Source organism: Drosophila elegans, unplaced genomic scaffold, assembly GCF_018152505.1.
Source record: "Drosophila elegans isolate 14027-0461.03 unplaced genomic scaffold, ASM1815250v1 contig_814, whole genome shotgun sequence".
Taxonomy (NCBI): Eukaryota; Metazoa; Arthropoda; class Insecta; order Diptera; family Drosophilidae; genus Drosophila; species Drosophila elegans.
This window is the reverse complement of record NW_024546167.1, coordinates 8,127,075-8,151,108: the sequence shown is the minus strand read 5'-3', so window position 1 is coordinate 8,151,108 and position 24,034 is coordinate 8,127,075. Positions and strand designations below refer to the sequence as shown.

Genomic DNA, 24,034 nt, shown 5'->3' with positions numbered 1-24,034 from the left:
ATACATGTGAAATTGAATGGGTCAATACAATATGGATTAAAAAACCTATTAATAAGATATTTAGCATAACAATATTTTAAAAGTCTTTTGATTTAAAACCAATGTGAACCCTTTATAAATTCAAAACATTGTGCGCCAATATCGGGTATAAATGAAATGGTTGAGCGAAATCTGTTTTTCAGATGTAAATATTAAAAATCTGTTTAATCTAGTGTAAAAAAAAGTTAAACGAAGTACAACAACCCACGTGCAATGCAAAAACAAAGCAAACCTAATTAAAAAAGTATTTGCCTGGCTGACCCACTTTACATTCAAATTGCGCGCCCTAGAAAAATCCCACGATCAACCGGGATGGCAACGCTGCCCTTTGCATCGCGGCGACTCTCTTTTGTGCCGTGTGGCCAGGCCAGATTACTATTGTATTGGTGCCGTCGATTTTCGCTCTCTTTTTTCTCGGCGCGCCGATCGCTTCGTTTCATTTCGCTCTCTCGATTTCTCGATCTCGCCGCAGTGCCGATAATTGTGTTATTTTCGAGTCGCTGAAAAGGCCGAAAAAGTGTGCTTGCTTGTAACCAGAATTTCAGCTGGCCAACGGGGATCGACTCGAATTGGCCTTGACTTGTGTGGGGTTAAGCTGGCTAACAGAAACGAGCCCAAAAAGCCCGAAAAGCAACGTGAAAAAGGTGAAAAAAACGGAAAAGGTGAAACTGTCTTGCTGGCTGGTGTGCGTTGGTATGCGTGTGTGCCAGTGTGTGTGCGGCGGTGTGTGCAATTTTTTCATCATCATTCCAGTCCGCGTGTGTTTTTTTGTGTGTAATTCCCGCGAGAATTTGGCCAAATCCTGCGTTTCAGCAAGTGAGTGATCTGGGTTTATAGGGCAACTCATTTTGGAGCAGGTGTAGGGCTTAATAGTTCGTGAACCCCACTCTAAAAGCGATCTCCTTTAAACGTTTTTTCTTCTAGTGAAAAAAAACGTCGACGTCGCTGCCTCACGTTTTTTTTTCTCTTTTTTTCCCCCTCTCTTTGCACTCTCTCTGACTGTGTCTCTTGCTTTTGCTCTCTGCGCGCGCAGCTGTCATCGCGTCGAGTTCCCGCGCGCGGGAAATCGCAAACTTTGATTGCACTTGTTTCACCCGAATTAAGCGGGATTTTCGTTTTTATAGCAAAATCAGATTCTAGAAGTTTTAAGCTTTCACCAGGTTATACATTTGTTGGGGTTTTCTTTTAGCTTTCTAGTTCTGCAGCCTCTTGAAGTTGGGGCCAAAAATGCTCGAATCGTATTCGATGACAACAACAAAGTGGCAGCGGTTTGTTTGGTTTCAGGGCGGCGTTGCCACCTGGTTGTGTTTGCAAGTGCTTGTCAGATGTTTTTAGCCTGCAATTTATTAAAGCCACTTTAAAAGCGTTTACATATTAACTAATTACATTTTTTTAAAAGAATAAGGGGTAGGAAAATTTGTCTGTTTAGTAGTCAGCTATTTGGTTAATTTTCTTTGATTTTAGGATGAATTTCTAGGAATTTAATAATGTTCATAAAATTAATTATATATATTCTTTTTATTGTATAATTTTTTAAGCTCGTAGACAAAATAATTCAATTAAAATGTCCTAAAAACGTAGTTAATATTTTTTTTAAAACCCGTTTTGACCTACTAAATCCACCCTGCTGGCATCCCTGTCAGCTGACTTGGCCACCCAGCTGTTCTGCCTGTTGGACCTCCAATTGGAGTCTGACTAGCCTGGCGGGACTCCAGCCACAGACTCCATTCAATAAAATGCGAAAATGCCTGCCACCAGCGGCTTTTATCGTCCTGTCTCTTTCTGTCTTGGCTGTTCTTTGCGCGGGAGATGATCTTCCTGTCTCATTCCCTCGTGGAGATATTCAACAAAGTGGTATGTGTTGTTGCATTTTTTTGGCGCTTCGGATCAGCTTGTTTTGGCGCGTTCCTCTTGCACACTCGCCGCAGTCGGCGTAGCAGTCGACGTCGCTGTTTTCGGTCCCCAGTTCCACCAATTTTTTTTCGGTGCCGAAGCGATCACTCTGCTGCCGCTGCTCCGCTGCTCGTGAAGTTTTTTCGTGGCCGGCGTGTGACGACGACGACGACTACGAAAAACTCTCGAAAAACCCTGAAAAACAAGTGAAAACACCGGGAAAACAAGCATTTCCCTACTTCTTAAAAGGTAAATGCCAATTGCACAATGGTCTGATTGGAAAGAAAGCCGAATAAAAGTGGAAAAAATTATGACGCGTGTGTGACAAGTGTGTGGAATAGAGAAGGAGAGAGTGGGTGAGAGAACGTTGCGTTTGCCGTCGTGTCTTTGCATTTTTTGCTACAAATACAACGTCCTCTTATAAGAAAATTGACACGCTGCTGGATTAAACCGTTTCTTTCTGATTGGCAGAGGGTGGGATGTCCAAAGTTTCCCATAAGAATGGCCATGCTGTCAAGAATGGTCGTATAAGAGTGCTCCAAGTGTCAAAATTATCCTATTAGTTCTCGAAGTCCCAAAAAGTGTCTCATTCGAATATCACAAGTTCCTAATCAGCATAATCGCAGCAAAAGAAAAAGCCTTGCAAGCCCCCATAAGAATGCACAACTTTTCTTATGGTTAAAATGCCGTTCAGTGAACTGTTAGGGCCATTTCTTATTAGAGAGCCAATAAAGTGCAGCTCATTCTTATTGGCTCCATATTGTTAAGACCAACTTTCTAATCTTTCTCCCGCCTGAATTGCACTTTTTCCCGCCATTCGCATAGATTTTGGGCGGTAAAACAAAACTGCGCCAGCCCAAACGCCTAATTCGCGCCACTTTGTGTTTCTCCATTCTTTTTCCCCATGTTCATTTCATTTATATACGCTTCCTCCAATGACACACACACACATGAAGAAGAAATGCGCTCCCTAAGAGAGCTCCCCTCTCTTGCTAGCTCTCTCTCTCTTCCGTTTTATTCCAATCAGAACAGCGAGTCAAGTTATTTTTCCCCTGCCAAACAGCAACAACAAACAAAAACTTTTTAGTACTGCTCTGCCCAAGTCGACTGCGACGCCGACCGCGGCAGCGGCAGAGGCAGCTACGGCAGGAAAAGTTCAACGCAAAACTTCGAACCTTTGAAAACTTGACGAACACGAAGCAGAGGGCAAAGCAAAATGGGGGAAAAAAGAGTAAAAATTGAATTATGTCAAAAGTGGCGCAAAAATCTTTGGTACACGGAAAAAAAACAACTCAAGCTCAAATTTCTATATATTTAATTATTCAAGATACACAGAAAGAAGTTCAAGCTTTGAAATAGTATTTCAAATTGTTTTTAAACTATTAAATGTTAAATCAAGATACGCCTAGGTTTTTATGCATAAGATAACATCTGCATCTAACCTTATCGTAATTTAACAAATCCATCATCATTTCAAACACATTTTTTTCTGTGTAGTAACTCTATGTACGTGGTGTTAACCATTGAGCGAGCGAGATAGACGCTAAGTCGATCTACGCGTACGCAGAATGGAGTTCATTGATATTGCCTCCCCTTCATCTTCTTCCCCACCTCCTTCTTATCTTCTCCTCTTTCGCCTTCTCTTCTTTTTTCCATTTACCTGCTACAGCTTATTGCTGTTGTTGTTTTCTTCGCAATTTTGACTTTCTTCTTCTTTTTTTTTGCATTCTTTTGGCGAGCTTTTTTTGCGTATTCGCTTTTTGCGCCGTTAAACTTGTCGAGTGGGCGTGGGAGGGGCGTGTCTGGGGGGCTGGCTGGTGGATTGTTGATGGGGTGGCTTTTTGTATACTTAATTTTTGGATTATGTCATGATCGGGCCGAAATTTCATTATTAAATGTTTGCTGGAGATGTTTAGAATTTTTGAAAAACAAGTTGGAAGGTTTTACAAAATAGAAAAAAAAAACTCAAGATCAGTTTCATAAAATGTATATTTAAATTTTCAAGCTACAGAGAAAAAAACAAATATTTCAAAGAAAATATTTATAAAATAAAATATTAATATCTTGAAAGTGTTAACTATTTAGAACGCACATCCTTACTCACAAACACTTAAAGAACAAGGTCGATGGGTTTTTCTTTTGTTTGCCCCATCTAAATAGTCCTTAAGTCACTATTCAAATCCTAGTCAACACCTTTTGTGTTCTTGCTCTGATCAAGTGCTTTCCACCTTTCCTAGCGGCAGGCCATCAAAGGATTTTGTAGACGAGATGAGAACCCAAAAAATCTCATTTGTAATATTTTCTCATCATACACGCTTGTTGCACTATGGAATCACACATATCACCTGGCCATATTAACCCGAATTCCTGGTAAAACACCAGAAATATTTCTCAATTACAAGTGCGGAATGTCTTACAAATATTACAAGCTATCCAAGGATGAGTTGTGAATACTAACTCGTTAAGTAAATGGTGCATATACATACATATGTGGGCATTTTTTATTGTCTATACATTTTGTCGCTCCACCAGAGGAATCCGATTCGGAATTGGGAATGGGAATTGGGGGGAGAAGCCATACGAAGGGCAGGAATAACAATGATAAACAGTTTCCAGTTATTCCCAGACAAACAAAGGATAGTCCAGCCAGCAAGAGAGTTGGGGCAAAGAGGACAGGACAGAACAGGACGCAGGCCACTTGAGCTGGCTGTGGGCATCCTTTTAGACGCTGCTAAATATAAACTAAATAGTCAATTGAGCGCGTCTCTCGGTGTCCTAACGGCTACTTCAAGGCCGTCGATTCCTGGAACTGGAACGCCACCACCGCCATCGCCATCCATTCAAGAACTTTGATTTGTTCTCCTCTCCGGCTGGGCCGGCTTTACTTTCACACGCCGTTTGCCCAGGCGGCGGCGCTCTTCAGATACCACAAACACACATACAGATACAACTACAGATACAGAGGCGCGCAGGAGAAGAGACGATCGGCTTTCCTGTTTTCGGTTTTTGGTACCCTGTAGTTGGGTGTAGGCTGCGTATATTCGGCAGAGCTATCTACTTTAGATACAGAAAAGTATTAGAATGTTGAACAATTATTTCGCTTAAGCATATGATTTTTATTAAAAAGACAATCATTTTTTTTTTAAACCTATTTTAATGCAAATTTTATATTTATGAGGTAGATGTTTTAAATATTCTTCAGTTCGTCAAAAAAATTTTTTTTTATTTCTTCAATTTATAGTAAACATTTATAAAATATTCATTCGTCCGTAAAAAAAAGTTTTTTTGTTTATTTTTATTTAAAAACTTTCCAAATTAAAATCAAGACATATTTACTTTGTTACCCTTCTTTGGGTCTACAATATTAGTTATAAGGTTGAGTTCATTCAAGATAGCGACCAAAAAGTGACGATCCGAACAAAAACACGGAAGTGGTTTTTGCGGATAGCCCCGACTAACAATTTTAGAAAAGCCTAAGACGATATTTTAACGCGTATCAGTAGTAACAGTAGTTTCTTTATCCTAGACTTTTTATAAAATATATTGGATATTTATCCATGCACAATATTTGACATAACTTGGGAGATCAAGTTTCAAAAAACCAATCAAGCTTATGATTTTCTTGGCTTAGCAAATGCTATATCTAGAAAAAGTTAGCTTTGTACAGAAAGTGACATTTTTGATTTTATTAAACTCTTGTACACTCAGAAAACAAAATTCCCTAATTTTGGGAAAAAGATGAGCCATAAAGATTATTTTTTTTCTGGGTGTAGTTGTCGGCCCTTTGGAGATTCAACTAATTGCAAGAGTTGTAGCCAGACCACAACAAAGGAGGAGAAGGGGCATTGGCATTGACATCGCCGTCGCAACAGATACCCAGATACATGTGCAACTTTATCTCGAGTATCTGTGGAATGTATCTGGTCGCATGTGCACAGCCCAAAATGCAGCTCTTCGCACACACAATCGGTCCAAAAAAGGACGCATAAAATTGCAGGCCAAACTGAATAAAGTGAAGAATGAAGAATGAAGATGACGGCGTCTCCAGAGGTCCCCCGGATAACTCGAGACCTGTTTTCCTTTATATATACATACATATACTCGCTGAGATACATATATTCGTATTTATATTTTTTGCGCTCTCCTTTGCGCATTTTGCGCATTCTTCTTTGCATTGCCTCAAGTTGCATTACATACTATCCATTTCCTTGTGGGAAATCTTCTGCACAAAGCAAATATTTCGAGCTGAGAGAAGGGGCCTTCCTTCTTTAGATTTGCCGAAATCGGTCGGCCCTATTTTCTACACACACTCGATTCCAGTTAAATGACCTTGGAGACCTCGTCCAGGTAAACAGATTCAACTCATGCATCATGCATCGCCTTTAATTAGGCGCTGAGAGGAAACCCCTGTGTTTATCCGGCCGATCCGCGGTATTATTCATATTTGTATACCTGTCGCCGGCACAGATTTCCTCCGAACTCGCAGACTTTTTCACTTAATCTTCATTAGAGGAAGCTGTGCAGCTTCGTTTCCATCGAGTTGAGCCTGCGTGTGGGCAGTCCTTGCAATTAGTTAGGCCTCTATCCACGTTAGTCGTTGGTATTTGGACAAGGAGCAAAGGTTTAGCCATAATAAAGTCATTTGTTTGCCACAATCCCTTGTCAACTCTTTTGAAATGACTTCGATTTCTATATGCTATTATCAAAGCATATTAATTTTAAAGCATTTGGTTTTATTAATTAAGTAAAGGGATTATATTTATCTGACAATTAATCTTTTGAAATAAATTACCGTTTTTATTAATTAATTTTTAGAGATTTTAAATTGAGATTAAAACGTAAAGATCTTTGCTCATTATTTTTGGTTTTTTTTTTTAGTATCGGTTTTAAAAAGTTTAACGAGATTATTCAATGTTTATTATGTTTTTAAGTTTCGGTTCTAAAAGCATTTGGAAATTATTTTTGATTAAAATATATTGTGAAATTATTCGAAGCCACTAAAATCCTCCTTGTATTTTATCTTACATAAAAAAGAATTTTGAAGATTCAGAATCTGAAAGGATTTATCTATGATCTACTTTCGTTTGATTTGTTTAAAATATTAATCTTTCTCTACGTTTTAGGTTTTTTAACTATTTAAGTGCACAATGGTTTTAGCTAATATACAACTTACACACATTTCCATGTGATCGTTTGTATATATCTTTTTTATGAAGCAATATTTTTTTGTTGTAACTAGAATAGTGAGGGTTGAAAACTAGACAAAACCGAGAAAGCAAAACTGATCTAAAAGGACTTCGGGGAAGAAGAGAGAACCTAATTAATTAGAAGGCATATCCGCAATTAGTGTGAAAATGATGGTTGAAAAAAGCAAAATATTGAGCATGAGAAAAGGCCGGAAAAAGCAAACGAAAAGAGAGGCAAAAAAGTGTGGAAAATAGACAATACTCGTTGCATAAGAATAAGAAAGTAAGGGAAAGAAAGTCGTTGATTAAAAAGCATTCGCATACGGGGTAGGAAAAAGGTGTCGAACTGAATGGTTTGCCCAAGGGGAGGTCCATAAATCGTGGCGAAAATAACGCCATACCCATATGTCACACGGAAAAAGGAAAAATAAATGAAGGAAGGGGAAGGAAGAAAGAAAGCAAGGGAAGAGGAAGGGGAAGGGGAATAAGGAAACGCGACAGGATACAATTAGCGAGGGGGAAGTCAATTGAAGTTACAGCAGCAGCAGCAGCAGCAGCAGCGACATTGATAGAATCCTTTAAGGTGGGGTACTAACATCAACAGCTGCACCTATCTTGTCCCCTTTTCCACCACTCCACTCCACTCACCTGCCCCGCATCGCCATCATCCTCCAACAGAAGGCCAGCGATCAACTCTAGCCACAACAGGTGCATCGGTGGCTATAAGGACTTGACTTCTCGATATAATTAAGCGTTGTAAACCACTAGAAAATGTGAATGTTGCGCATGCGCCGAATGCGAAGCACCTGACATTGGTACACTCAAAAATATATATTATTGGATAAAATAGTAGAGGAACATAAATTGGATTTCAATAAGGACAATTTTTGCTGGCTTTTGTATTTATTTGTATGGGTTACAGTTTGTTTATAATTAATAACATTTTTTGTAAAGATTTTGAAAGCTTATGTAAATTCTGACCCATACATGGCAATATAACAAATAATTTAAGTATAATTTTCCTTATTTCAACATTCTTTTAATTAATTTTATAAAAAAAATGATACTTAAATATACCTAGCCTTTTTTGAGTGTACAGGAAACACAAGGGGGAGCAGCTGAAGCTGAACCTGCAGCAGAAGGCATCAATTGAGACTCGTGGAAATTCTATTATGATAAAAAATTGACCATCCCGTGACTACCTGTTAGGATGACCCAACTCTAGAACATATCTCCTACCCACCTTTTTTCGATTTCTGTAATTTGAATATCTAAGACACACTTTGCAGCCGTTAGAAAATATTTACTTTACGTTCGTATTGCTAAAAGCAAGAAGTTTATTTTTTGTGTTTCGAGAAAAACTCACGTAAACAAATTTGTTTGGGGTTTTCGAAACGAGGAAACTCCTCGACCACATGCTGTGTGTGAGTCAAGGATCATATGTTGTTTTCTTCCACAAGGATCTACAGATAAAGCGGGACTAACTGTTGATAGGTTTTGTCAAGTCGTAAAAATTCGAAAACTCGTCACATGTGATGACCATGTCCTGGGCCCTTGGATTTTTAATTGTTTTTTATATATTTGTATTATTTTCTTTGATTTTATATTATTTATTTTATATTTTGTTTGTCTTTATTTGCAGTTCCTTTTAAATTATTTAAATTATTCAAAACATTTCTGCTTTTGACGAGCAGGATTTGTATAAGATTCAGGATAAAGGACCTAAACGGCTTCTCAAGGCCGTACAATTATGGGTTTAAATGCCAAGAGGTAAGTTACATTTTTATTTTTTGTATTAAATAAGTAATTATTATAATTTAAATAATTTAACATTTTTCTAAATTGTATTTTTTCCAAATATTAATGCTCCCCACATTTAAATAGGTAATGTTATTAACGAAACTATAAAAACAACTTGTAAATCTTTTTTCAGCTAATAAAGATTTTCTTACTTATTTAAAAATATATTTAAACTTTCTTTATGCTTAGAGTGGTAAAGGAATTTTTTTCAGGCCTTTTAATCTGTAAGATGTATACGTTTTCGAGCAACCTGCATGTTTTTCTTGGCTTCATTTATGATCTTAGACATTTCCTTTTTCCATCAAAGACTTTTCGTGACATCCATTTCCTGCGCAGTCGTAACCAAACTAATTAGCACCCCACATGAAAGCCAAATGGCGACTCCCCAACAGTCTAATACCAGTTGTTTCTAACGCTCGACGACTTCCTGTGGCGACAACCGATCGACTTCCTTTATTTACCACTAACTATCCTGGTAGGCAGCGCGTCTCCCTTTAATTCTTTTTAACCAAAAGTGATGTTTATCTAATAGCTATTTCGTAATTATAAAGTGACAGAGCCCAACTGGTTATGCCCGAATACTCCGCGGGAAAGTAAGACCCGCAGGAGCTAAAAACACTCGGGATCCTACTGTTCCTGCTGCATTTCCATTTTTGGCCTTCCGACTCAAGTGCGATAATCTAAAATGCATTTTCACCGTCAATTTCAAAATACAGAAAAAAAAAAACAGATGGCTTGTAGGTGTTAAAGTTGAAACTACGTTGATAACCAAGTGTCGCATTCCTCTACACTCGGCATACCTTTACAGGACGAGGACTTTTTCGAGGTCCTGCGTGTGATTAGTATATAATTGTGCGCGAAAATGTCATTAGAAAAGTGTTTAGTTTGTGGGACGGTTCGGGTCAGTTTGGTTCGATCGGAGGGTTGTATTTTGTGGGGTTGCACTGTTTGATAATGCTGTCACATAGTCCACACACTTTCTGCGGCTTTTTCAGTCATGTCCTGGCCAAAAATTAATTGAGTTTAATATGTTTTGTTCACCCTGTCCTGTCCTATTTATTTTTGCTTGTGGGTGCCTGCGCATGACCATAATTGCATAATTGCCTAGTCATTTGGTTTTGTCAGTTGCGTCCCCTTCGACATTCAACATTCGACATTCAACATCATCATCACCCAAACCCTCCTCTTTTTGGCCCACTGATCACTGCGATCAACTAAGTGATAGTCCATTTTATGGACATATTTCGTGGTCAACATGTGTGCGACATAATTATTGGTATGTGTTGCGAAACTATTTCACTGACATCTATAACGGAATTTATCAAAAATGTGACAGAAGTTAAATTTAAGGTTATTCCTAAATTTTTGCATACTTTTGAGGGCATTTTTTAGTACTGCAAAAAAATATCTTAAAAAGGTTTTTTCAATTCTTTAATCTTTAATTAAACCTTTTCTACACCCGAAAATTGTCATAGAACTAAACTAAACTATTGTTTCATAAAATTTAAAATAATGGGTACGAGTAATTTCTCATTAAATTAATACATGGTATAGTTGAATTAGAATTAATTTAATACTTATACTGTCTGTAGTTAATTTCAAGACACACTCATTTAAACTAAACTTTAACATTTTTTTCTTGGGTGAAAGCAAAAAATTACAATCTTTTATATATTTAACTGGTAACCTTAAGAGTTAAAAACATGATTTGACAATAGATTACCACTATGGTAACACGAATTTCCCCAATATAACTGTTTTATCGATACAAAGTAAAGCAATAAATAACTAAAACCTAATCCCACAGCCTCCTACAGTTTCTTATAATTTATCATGTGAGAAAGATCGATCCTTCGATAGTCCACTTATTATGCACTGGACCATATTCCAGGAACTACTTCTTGGAATTTCTCCATATCATCTACGAGATAGTCACCCTAGCCATTTGCTACCTACAGGGATTCAGATTCAATATCAAAACAAAAAGAAAGGGGAAACGAAACCGAAACAAGATTTCTGGCTTCGCCGCAAAGGAAAGGAAACTTTCACCTCGAAATGACAAATTTCCGTTTGAACCTTAAGCCGCGGAGATGAGCGGGAACCCCTGACCCCGAACCCTGAACACAACCAAAGGGAAAGAAAGAAAGCACGTACGCTCCATTAGTCCTTTCTCGCCATAACTCATTTTTAAGCGATTTCATTTCCTCGTAATTTACTACGTGATTACTTTTTCTTGTTCATTAAACCATTAAACGCGATCGATAGTGCAGGGCCAGGATCAAAACAGGAGGCTGCGATCCCGCGATCCTCTGACCAAGGAGAAATGGCTAAAGCATTTGAATTTATGTGTGCAGCAGCCCTTTTTTATCCCTTCTCGGGAGGTTTCCTCAAGAAGGTTTTTTTTCGGTCCCAAGGGTTAGATTTCGTTTTTTTGCCCCCTTGCTCAAATTGCAAAAATTCGCGCATCGAATTGCTTAAAGTGCAGTTGGCTGCTTGGCTGCTTGGCTGCTTTGAAACACTTGAGAATTAAGGAGAGGTGATGGAACATCTGTCCTCTCGAGGAAGGAAATTCAATTCTTTCCGTTTGCCAGCCTCTTGCATTATGCTAATGTGCATGCAAATTTGCCAAAATTGCTCAATAATCTTGAGGAGGAAAGGCTTTCCTCGGGCCCTCTTACGCTGACGATCCCATTTCCCTCGATCAGTCATCTCGATTTCAATTTCCCGGATGTTAAATATTAATGTATCCGTTGGGCGCCTTAATCTCGAGTCTCGCATCGCGATTCCGAATGCCGTGTCAAAATTCAATGAATTTATGTTCGTTTCGTTTGTATCTATTTTACAATTTTAGAACGCCCCTATGTGATTTGCTCCGTGCCTCCGTGGCATATTAAATTTCTCTATTTTGCAAAAACGGAGAAATTGGAAATAACTGATCCCCAGAAATTTTGCACAGTGGTCTGGGTCCACATAAATATGGGGGATATATTAGTTAACTGGGTTGAATATTATATAATCTTTTTAACTATATTTTATATATTTTTTTTATTATGTCTATATCATAAACAAAAAATAAAAAAAAATAAATTTATAATAGGTAATGCTTGTCTTTGATAAAGAATTTCCTATTATAATGATACTTTTGTATTTATAAACAAAATAGCTCTGATTCAGTGACCTTAAAATAAGTTTATTTTTAATGTATTACAAAAAATGTAAATTCTAATTTATATGTTTTCAAGACCCTATCGTTCCACTGTTAATTTGGTGTACTTTCTTTTGCAGTGTTTGTTCTACCAGCAGCACTGAGCCAAATGGCAGCATAGTCACAACCGCCCCCAGCAACGGAGAAGCCAGCAGCAGCAGCATTGTCGTCGTCGTCAGCAGCAGCAGTAGTAATAGTAGCAGCAGCAGCAGCTTTAGCCCAATCCCAATTCCAAACCCAATCCAGCAGCAAAAAGAAGAGCTACCGGGAACCTCAGCAGCTTCCAAAAAAGTCGAGATGTGCTCATGTGATAACCAGAACCTTGCAACATCAACCACAGCCACAACTTCCATTGGCAATAAACGTAAACGGCGTTTAAGCAGCTACTCAAACGATGATGCTAAGGTGAGTACACTCCACACACACAAATCGCACTCTAAATGTAAAGCCAGACATGGCAGATGAGGTTTATGAATGAAGTTGCTTTATCAGCCCGTGTGACCTCGTTGATTTTTGCAATCTTATCAAGGAAACGCCAAGAGCGATAGACAGAAAAGAGGGCTCCGGTGACCCAAACGATCGTCAAAGACAAAGAATCAAGCTAATTTCCTGCTTGTGTACTTTTGAATTTTAAATTCATTCAATGTTTATATTTAATCACTTTCTTATGTAATCTCTGGACCTTGGCGGATTTATTTGTGGTTTTGATTAGTGACTTTCATTGATTAAAATAAGTGTTTTTTGCTGAGAATTTTTGTATTAAACATTACGTTGAATTAGATATGATTTTAAATTAAAATTTTTTATTTAATGATTGAAAGATTCTTATATAATCATTTTACTTTAAAATATACTTATATTTATGCAGAATTCCTTCATTTTAATTATTAGTCACTGATCTTTAGATTGATTTGGTTCTGCATGGCTAAATGTGCTTGTAAAGATCTGTTTTGTTGTCATCGATCAAAAGAAATTTTCATTAAAAGTATTTGTACACCCACTTATTTGATTAGAGTGAGTTTCGGAAGTGATTTTATTGATCACAGATCTTCAGGCATCTCTTTTTAGCCTATGTTTGGCAAACGATCTATTATTTGTACTTCCATTTATAAACGAAGCCCTTTCTTGGCTTCCAGTTGTTTGGCTGCCGATCTTCATTTGATCTTTTGCTGCTTGAGCTCTGGCCAAATAAGCCATTGGGCACGTAGATAGCTACTTGGCACTCCTGCGCTGGCACAATGCAAAGATGAGCCCAAAAATAAACGCTACTTACTGAAAGGGCTCGTTTAGGAGCATCCTTGGAAGCCTTGAAGTCAGTTCTACTCTCAAGTAGCTGCAATCAAGGCGGAGAACAATGGCTTCTCCATGTGGCGGCTCCTGGCGACGGGCAGCTGTGTTGGTGCAAAGGATTTTTTTTTCAGTGCTATATGAAATATCGAAGGGAGAGAATATTCCTCTGAACGTGCAATGAACTTGCAGAAATGGTTTTCTTGTTTGTGAATTTGTTTCCCTATGTAGGGGTATCTTTATTTATGGGAGGGTTTTAATAACTCAATGCTATTATCTTTATGGACATAAAGAAAACTAGAGGAAACTAAGAAAAAGTAACACACAAAAAAGAAACTGTAAAAGTTTATTTTAAAAAAAAAGAAAATATAACATATGCAAACATTTTTTTAATCAAATCATAAGATTTCTTAAGAGTTTTTAATATTATAAGTTCTCTAAGAAGAGCTTTTTTTTCTTTTGCTTATGCTTATTATTTAATGTAACTTTTTCAATTAAAATTCCATAAAATAAAATCAAAAGACGATTATTAAGTAACATTTTTCAAGAGTATATAGCAGTCTGCTTCCGGAAACGCCTAACTGCCTTGGGTATTTATTTTTTTTTTTAGCATGGGCTCTGTGCTGTTTTTTGTTTTTGCAACGTTTCAGCGTTTACCTTCCTGCCAAGCAAATGTCATTTTCGTAGGGGGAAAAAAACGGATGGCAAGGTAATGTTTGCCCCCCTTCAGGCGAACGCGTTGTTGGGTAAGAATTCCGAAGGGGTCTTGGCAGTAGTCAGTCGGCAGTGCGAGAATGTTGAGCATATGCACGGCAGGACAAAGGAGACCAAGGACAGAAGGCGTCGTTGCGCATGCGCGCACACCTTTAGCCCAAGTCCGACCACTTCTCCAGGGGTGGGTTTTCCCAAAGTCAAGGCGGCGGCAAATGTCCGTTAAGGCCGTAGCAAGAATTTGAAATTGCGATAGTTATAGTTATAGGTTAGCTTGAGGCAGGAACTAGATCAAGACGACATCTCCGGGATCGGAATTGGGATCGGGATGGGTAAGGGATCGGAGTGACTACCGGAATGGGACGGAGCCGAAACCGCAAGACACGAATGAACGAACGGAGGGGTAGAGCGCAACGCCTTATCCTTTTCAAGGATCACTGGACCGAGTGTTCTCCCTTTCTTCCCTAATTAAATATTCATCGAGACGACATTTGCTTCTGCAGTGGAAGGATCCTGGCCGTAAAAAATGCTTTCCCGAACTGGGTTGCATTTTGCTACCCCGTTTCGGGACATGTTATCCTTATGCAAATGCGTTGCGACGACGTCTGCTCATTAGATTTCCGTTAAACTTTTATGCAAATCATCATTCCAGCTCCTTGGGCAGCGCTTGTGTCATCTGTTTTCGGGACACGCAGCACAACGCTCTTCTGCTTTCTGAAATATTATACAATATTTGTTTTGCTGCTGGCACAAGGATCAAAATTATGGTATTATTTTACCAATTTGTCAGTGTAATGTAAACCCTTTTTGCTTATTTCTTACATGGCAGGCATGAAATCGCTGAAAGTTCCTTTTTTTCCGGGAAACTTCATTATTTCTTTTGTCCCGAAAGGGGAGTTGGGTTTGCTTTCGTCCGGGTTTCTTCTCCTTGCTGCAATCAAGTGCGGGTCTTGATTTCTGTCAAGTCAGACTCGGAACATTGTGGGAAACTGAATTCAAGTTTCAGTTTCCCAGATTGCATCCCGTTCAGGGATCATGCATCGCCGGCTTTGTAATTCAAAGTTTTTTTTTGTTTTTAATTTTAAAGAGGATTTTATTTAGCCGATGGTAAACAAGAGATGAAGGCTGGATTTTTAGGGAAGCTTGGGCAGTGATCTGTTTTCAGATCGAGATTCATCTGATAAATTAACCAGTTTTTAAGCCGATAAGCATTTTTATGTAACTTATAAATAGCAAACAAACGTTTTAGGAAAGTTATGGGTAATCATTTCGTACTTAGATCAATTAATTAATCAAAAAAAGTATATGTATCAGGAAAATTCAAAAGGTTGGAAGAAGAAAATGTTTCTTCCCCTATCATTCATCATCCTTTTTTCGCATTCAAAATTTATTCGCGGTTTGTCCTTTGTCCACTTACCCTCCTCCTGATTTCACCAATGGGTTATGCTTTAATTCATTTGGTCATGGATCTAACCAATTGCATGATTAATTACATGTCCAAGCCTTTTCGCCGTCCCCCTGGTCATCAAAAGTTTTATATTTCCCCGATGATAAATTCAGCCAAGTCACCGCGAAAGTGTTGTGTTGGATTAACCCTTTCTGGACTGACCAGGGGTCAGTTGAAAATATGGTTGGAAATATGAGTGTTTGTTATGGTCCTTCTGGGATTTGTCCTCTGGCATGTTGTTTGCATATCATTTATTAAAAGAAGAGCAGCTAGAGTGTCCCAAGAGTGGACAGGACTTGAGCTAATTTTGAACGATCATTAGGAAAATGCTAATTTATCCTGAAGGAAATGTTGGTTTATTTTATAAGGAAATTCAAAGCTAGATCATGATCTTTTATATTTTATAAAGAAATTCAAAGCTAGATCCTGAACTTCTGGGAAATCCTAATCATTATTCCCTATCTCCTCAACCGTTTGAAAAAAACATTAACAATTACCACAGGCCATAGAAGCAATTAAATGTTATCCAAAGACTTGGGGGAGAAATGAAAAAAAATGAAAGAAAAGAAAAATAAAACGAAACAACAATGCAGCATATTACACGGCAACAGCGGCGAAAAAGTTACACCTGGACCCACGCCAAAGGTCTGAAAACTAAAGGTGTTTCGGTTTTCGGTTTTCGAGCAGACGGCCGTCGAAAGATTACGACACATAAGCGCAGGACTTTGTAGGGTAGGTACACAATGGGGCCCCAGGACATTGAGGTTGACGGCGCAGAGGTTGTCGCATAACAATTGCTTCTTGACTGCTTTGTATGGCATAGTATGGTATAGTATGTACCGATCCATAACTTGAGGAATTGCATCATCTGCCCTGGCGACCAACGGTTTCCCTCCCAGTGAGATTTCGAGAGATGTTTTGGGTGCCTTGTGGGTTGCGTTCTGAAGGAGCTGCTGATCTCGAGATGAAGGACGAATGCTGCTGCTGCTGCAGCTGCCTCCTTGGACTTGGCACACAAATCCTTGAGGGCAACAACCCAGTTTAACCCTTGTTAAACTTGCGGGATGCAACCCTTTCGCAATTGGTCCAGATTCCAGCCCACTTTACAGCTCACTAATTTCTCACACTCACTAGGTCGATCTTTCTCCTCCTGCATTCCGTCATGTCATAAAGTAAACTGGGAATTTTCGTGCATAATCTTTCTGATTCCTTAACGCTTGACCAAATCCCACTGGCAGATGCAATGTCCACGCACCAAAAAAAAAAAGGTGAAATAATAAGGCTAGAGGAATGTCCATTGTATGCGGAACTAGAATCTTAGGCCATTGCACGCTTTGATTTTAATTACATTGCATCTGGGTGCCTTGACATGTGTCCACATCCACATCCATATCCATGTCCATGTCCATTTTCATTCTGCAATTGCCATTCCCGGTTACCTACATCACATCACATCATCTTCGTTGGAGGGTTGTTGGTTGCAGTTTGTTGGCCAGAAGAATAAGAAATTAAATTTGTCATGCGTCTTGGACCTTCCTGTCTGGAAGCGAAAAATGTACTTACCCCCGACTCCTCCAGAAGGGGAGTTCCTCCTCGCCGTATGTCTGTCGGATGTCGGATGGGTAAACCTACTCAGACAATTAAGAATGTCACATAAATATCGCAACATTTTTTCCCTCATTTTTACGCTACAAATTATGTGAAAATCTTTAATGAGCAGAAGCAGGGTTGGTTGATATTTTCAAGCTTTTACGACGTGTGAGATTGGCTGTTAAGAAAGTTGATGAAATACATCCTGTATTTGATAAGTTTTACTATTATATAGGATCTGAAACCTTTTTCCATCAATGTAAAGATCAATTGCAATCGTAAAGTTATAGAATTCACAAGAAAAAGGTTGCGAAATTATTTTGGATTTTAAAGTCTTTCTCTGATTTTTATTGTTCTTTTATTTGTCAGATAACCTTATCTTATAATTTAAATTATATGCGTTTTTTTGATGTCGTAATATATAACTTGACCCCAAGCAAATAAAATGGAGAACGTTTTAAATTTTTTGTTTTATGTTTATAATATTTTTTAAAATTTATTCAAAGTTGTCTTTATTATAGGTAAAAATTTTTGTCTTAACAAGTATCTAAGTTCAATAAATATATTTTTATATTATTAAATTATTTCTATACTTGTAGTATAGTACAAATACAGCTAATTAAATTAAATTATTTTGTAAATTAAATTTCCATAGAAAATTATTGTAAAATAAATGTTTTAATTTTGTCCATTTAAGAGCTTTTTCAATTGTTTTTCGAGAGAAATGATTTTTATAATTGAATCTTTTTTCACATATCTAAAGGTAACATCTGTGTCCCATATTGCATACAATTTTTTTACCTTATGGACTTTCTGATCTTGGCTTCTGTTTTCCATCATCTGTCTGTAAGAACAATGGTCAAGGATCTGAATTGTTTGAGTTTTTCGTTTCCATTATACTATTTTTTTTTGTCATTTTCGTGCTGTAATCTTATGATTTGGTCTCTGGGCTGAGGTTCCATTAGGCTCGCTCTACATTTGGCTTCGGCACCGCCCCAGCCCCTCTGATCAATGCCAAAAGATAATTTATTAGAGTTGCGAGCGATTTTTAATGCAGCCGCTGGCAGCTCGAGCCAAAAGCTATAATACTAGCAAAAATAATTTATATACTCCACTCCCTATTTACTATATTGAATATATATGTATATATTGCTGTGTGAGGGCTTAGGTAGTGATTTTCCAAGACGTCTTGTGTCTACCTGGATGCACACAGAAATGTTGACAAAAATAATTGTAAAAAGGATCAGGATCGGGATTTGTTGTTGGGCTGATAAACACCCAGAGGCGAAAAATGCAATGCAAAAACAACAACGTCAATGTCTCAAGAAGTACGGATATCTTTGGGAACTACCCCCGACGGAAAGAGATGGAAAGTCTGGTGGCGATTCGATCCTGTTTTTACCGCTGCAACGTCTCTTCTGTCGGGGAGTGGGGGGGAAAAAAAGCAACCCCTATTCTCGAGACCGTTGCATTCGTTGGCCAGGATAACGACGATCGGCGTTCGAGGTTCGGGGATCGACGATCTGGAACGAGGTTCGTTGAGCTCAGTTGCACAGCGCACGCCAAGAAGATTGGTACTCGACCAAGCCAAGAGCGGAGTGAACAAAAAAAGAAGAAAAATAAAAATAATTATAAATACCTATACAGCTAAAAGACACTGAAACCAAAACCCAAACCAAAATCTTAATTATTCGTTGCCAAGTAGCAAAAAGTTGAGACTGACAAATATTAATAAACCCCACACACAACGAGTGCAAAGAACTAATTTAAGAACCGGATTTGCCAAGATCACCCACCAACAACAACAACTTAAACAACAACTACTACAAAACAACCAAAAACGAAGCCAAAAATGTTTTAAATGTTATAACCAAAAATCTGTTTGCACAATTATTTAATCACACCAAAGAAACAACGCAACAAATTATAACCAAAGACTGCTACTAAATTTAAGCAAACATCAAAGCAAAAAGTGCAATAACAATTTTGATTATATCGAACATACCATACAGAAAGAAAAGAAGGAAAACGAAATCGAAAACGAAAATCCGTTCCCACGAGAATAGAGCATTCAACCAAATTGTTATTGTTTTACCTTCATGCGAGTCCTGAGTCCTTGATCCTTTGTCTGATCTCAACTGGTTTTCGTTTTGTGCGGGTGCATTTGGTCCAGCCAGCGGTCCATCTATCAAGGATTACGAATTTTGACAGGCGAACCCACATAAATTTTGGCCAATTATATTCGGAGCACGTTTCCCATTCCGCGTGTGATCCTGTTACTACTGACTTGAGCATATCCTCTCCATTCTGTGTTGTTCATGTTATTATGAAGTTGGAACAGAAGCGCAAATTCATTGAAATGGTAATGATTATTTGCTTGTCCTCACATTTTCTGTTTTCAAATATGACTGAATGGTTGGAAAACATTTTGTAAAATATTATAAGATATATGGTCAACTCTTTAAATAGTTCTACAACTTTTTTCTAAAGCGGAAATTGTTATACCATAAATTTATATTTAATATTTATCATGTATTTTATGGATAACATTACTTAAAATTCATTACTAGTCAAACCAACATTCGGGTGTAATAATATTTTAAGGCTGTCGTCCCATAGTGATTATCCATTTTTTATAAGATTTATTTTATTCACTTCTTTAATATATATAATTTAATGAATTGGAAAACATTTTCTTAAATATTAAATGAGATATATGGTCTATGCTACAAATAGTCATCATGTTTGACATATTGCAAATTCAACAACGATTAAAAAACCAACATTAAGATGCAATGACATCCTTTAATAATGCTCTGCAGTTATACATTTTATTTAAAATATATTTGAGTAACTTATTTAATCAAATGAAATCCCTTTTTCAATTTTAGGACCCCGAACTTGGTTTTGAGCCTCCATCGGCCAAGCGCCAGCAGCGATTGCCCGCTCTGTACGGCAGCGACCAGAGCAACCTCTCGTCGGTGGCCTCCTCGGTGTACACCTCGCCCGGCCAGAGCACCCAGGAGCTGCTCAGCATACGCAGCTCGCCGGCCGAGGAGTTGCCGGAGGCGCCACACAGTCCGCTGCCGGACAGCCCGGACAGTCCGCCCAGTCCGGACCGTGGTGCCAAGCAGCCGCCCGTCGTGGTGCGTTACGGAGTGGAGCAGGTGGTGACCACCACCATTACCACCACCGCCACCACCACTGTGGTCACGCAAAAGGCGGAGGAGGATGACCTTCTGGACGACAGCTGCGAGGACTACTCCTACGACGAGGATGATGGCGAGGAGGAGGATGAGGATGAGGATGAGGACGAGGAGATCTACTCGTCTACAATTTCGCCAGCCTCCTCGGACTGCAGCCAACAGCAGGCGGAGAATGGTCAGCGAACTCCGGGTCTGCAGCAGCCGATGCAGCATCCGGTCAGTGACCACCTTATGATCAATATGATGGCGGCTCCGGCCAAGACGATCGCCCTGGACGATGCGGCCGCGTTCAGTTGCATGTCACCGGCGGTGGAGAACGCCCTGCGCCAGTGTCCCCTGCCCGCCCTAAATTGGGCCAATGCCGCCGATGTGTGGCGTCTGATGTGCCAGCGGGATGAGCAGGACTCGAGCCTGCGCAGCATTTCTATGCTGGAACAGCATCCGGGGCTGCAGCCGCGCATGCGCGCCATCCTCTTGGACTGGCTGATCGAGGTGTGCGAGGTGTACAAGCTGCATCGGGAGACCTTTTACCTGGCCGTCGACTATCTGGATCGCTATCTGCATGTGGCGCGCAAGGTGCAGAAGACGCATTTGCAGTTGATCGGCATCACCTGCCTGTTTGTGGCCGCCAAGGTGGAGGAGATCTATCCGCCGAAGATCGGGGAGTTCGCCTATGTGACGGACGGGGCCTGCACCGAACGGGATATCCTCAATCACGAGAAGATCCTGCTGCAGGCCCTAGACTGGGACATCAGTCCCATCACCATCACCGGCTGGCTGGGTGTCTATATGCAGCTGAATGTGAACAACCGCACGCCGGCCTCCTTCTCCCAGATTGGAAGACAAAAGGCCACCGAGGCGGACGATGCGTTCATCTACCCGCAGTTCTCTGGCTTCGAGTTTGTGCAGACCTCGCAGCTGCTGGATCTGTGCACCCTGGACGTGGGCATGGCCAACTACTCCTACTCGGTGCTGGCAGCAGCAGCCATCAGTCACACCTTCAGTCGGTAAGTTGGCTTCTGACGCTCGATCCTCTGGCATTCGAAATATACTTACTTACTTACTTATTTGATTTTTTCTTATTTTTTTTTAGCGAGGCCTCTCTGCGTTGTTCTGGCCTGGATTGGCAGGTGATTCAGCCCTGCGCCCGCTGGATGGAGCCCTTCTTCCGGGTCGTCTCCCAGAAGGCCACCTACCTGCAGCTCAACGAGCAGAACGAGCAGGTCAGCAACAAGTTCGGCCTGGGCCACATCTGTCCCAATATTGTCACCGACGACTCGCACATCATCCAAACGCACACCACCACTATGGATATGTATGTAAGTATCTGAAAGGTGATAATAACTATACAGATATGTGGAGAAATTTAAAGTATTTTCGAATATAAAATAGGAATAGGAAGTCTCTTCTAAACACGTTTCTAACCAAAGTCCAATCTTGCCTTATTAAAACGACTTGTACGACTTAATACCAACTTTTAAAAGTTGATTTTTACTAGAGTTTGAAACACCAAATGCTATTTCTAAGGGATTTCCAATATAACCCTTATTTAAATGACTTTCAATTTAAATTGTCCATATATGGATGCGCCAAGATAATATATCTTTTAAACTAGAATTAAGAGAATATAAATTTGCATTAATCAAATCTTCAGAGAATTCTGTGAAAAGTACATTTTGGAAAACATTTAATCGTAGAGTTATTGACTTAAAATCAACATTTAAATCATTCTTATAAATAAAACTAAATCAAACAATGTTGTAAAATTGTTTTACAAAATTTGTATGTTTCTGGGATAACCCTAATTATTTTACCAATTACTTATTCAAACTCTATTCTTTTTAGGACGAAGTTTTGATGGCCCAGGATGCGGCGCATGCGATGCGTGCTAGGATTCAGGCTTCTCCGGCTACCGCGCTGCGCGCTCATGAGAATTTGCTGACCCCTCCCGCCTCTAGTCACAAGCCGGACGAGTACCTGGGCGATGAGGGGGACGAGACGGCGGCCAGAAGCGGCATCACCTCCACATCCACCTGCAACACTGCCAGCAGCAATAGCAACTGCAACAACAGCAACGCCATCAGCAGAAGCAGCAGCAACAATCCTGTGACCAGCTGCAGCAGCAGGAGCAATCGCTGAGAGATTGGCACCCATGATCTTGGCCATCATCCTCTCTCTCACAACTCACCACACACACACCCGCCCAAACAGTCTCTACGTTAAGTGTTTCTTATATTTAAATTATTTTTGTTAAGTGAAAAGTTATTAGTTGCCTAATTCCTATGCTAAACACACACACATATTTAATTTGAAATTTTCCACGCGCTTATGTTTCTCAACTCGCGATATATTCACTTTCCTCGCTCAGCTTAATATTTAATTTTGTGTATTTATAGAAAATCAGAAATATAATTTTAACTGTACACTATCTATAAAGCACACAAACATATATATATATATATATATCTATATAGATATACATCTAGAGTATAGCAGACAAGGCAAAACTGAATTAACCATTAGACTAATACCTGCTGAAAAGGGAGCATAACAAAAGCCAGAAAAAAATTGTGCACTGGTCACAAACTTTGCTGGCGCCTCAAAAATTAAACAAACAAAACAATGTTCGCATCCAGAGCAGAGCAGAGTACTTGACTAACCAACTAAAATTAGCTTATAAGTCGAGGGAACTAAAACGACTAATGCTGAACCCTGCATTTCATTCGATAATTAACCCTACTAACAATGAATCAAACAAACACTGGACAACAAGTCCATAGCTGACATGGAGTGACAAAGAAAATGGCAACCGATGAATTAATGAGTTATATAACATGAATTGAACGCACAGAACAGAACAGAACAGTACAGAACAGACTATATAAACAAAAATACATGTATGAATATATATGCGTCATTGTACATTTTTTTTTAATTTAGACTAATTTGCCATAATTTGCTAAGCAAATAAATCCTGTACATAAAGCAAAACACACACAAAACGCACAAAAACAAGAATTAACCATAACTGAAACGCATATAATATATTATTATATAAGTGTACAATTCTCTATATATGGCTTCTTACAATAATGTTATGTACATTAAAATGGCAACAACGCAAAGTAGAAAATTATTATTATTCGCTAATTTAGGCATAAATAACATGTAAGTGTTCATACAATTAAGGCTGGAATGAAAACAGAAAACCAACAAAAAACAACAACTAAAAGAAAAAGCAAACAAAAAAAAAACTAATGTATTTATGTTTTATTTGTAGTTTTTTAAAGCAATAATCATTTTAAAAATATGAATTTGATTTTAAATAATTTCACAAGTACGCTTATATTTATGATTTGATGTCAATAAATAAACAAATGCAAAATCATAAACTATACAAATCAAGTTGAATTGAATGAGTAAATAAATATATTTTTGTAAATAAATCTGACTTATAAATCTTGTTTTCTTAGTTGGGCTCTGTTTAGTTTTTGACACAAAAAACGTAATTCACTTCAAGAAATGCAAGGAAATATAAAAAATAAATATATAGAAAAGCAGACTTACGTTGTTTCATGGAAAATGAACCAAAAGATTATAAGTCTTAGAAATTCATAATATTTGTTATACTTATTATTATTCAAGTAACCAAAAGTGTAAAGCACGGAAT

General features: G+C 38.7%; 1 protein-coding gene across 4 annotated transcripts; it reads left to right on the top strand.

The window, feature by feature from the left end:
- Nucleotides 1-488: 488 nt before the first annotated feature.
- On the top strand, nucleotides 489-23,620 carry LOC108138278 (G1/S-specific cyclin-E). Of its 4 annotated transcripts, none has more exons than XM_017260431.2 (6): nucleotides 489-683; nucleotides 8,761-8,888; nucleotides 12,204-12,528; nucleotides 20,050-21,371; nucleotides 21,458-21,683; nucleotides 22,210-23,620. In XM_017260431.2, the coding sequence occupies exons 2-6, from the start codon at nucleotides 8,869-8,871 to the stop codon at nucleotides 22,501-22,503; spliced, it is 2,187 nt and encodes a 728-aa protein (XP_017115920.1). In that variant the 5' UTR covers nucleotides 489-683; nucleotides 8,761-8,868; the 3' UTR covers nucleotides 22,504-23,620. The 4 variants fall into 4 exon arrangements, with proteins under 4 accessions (XP_017115920.1, XP_017115919.1, XP_017115921.1 ...); XM_017260430.2 differs by having other exon boundaries at nucleotides 489-855; XM_017260432.2 differs by lacking the exon at nucleotides 489-683 and adding an exon at nucleotides 2,028-2,181.
- The last annotated feature ends 414 nt before the right edge of the window (nucleotides 23,621-24,034 follow it).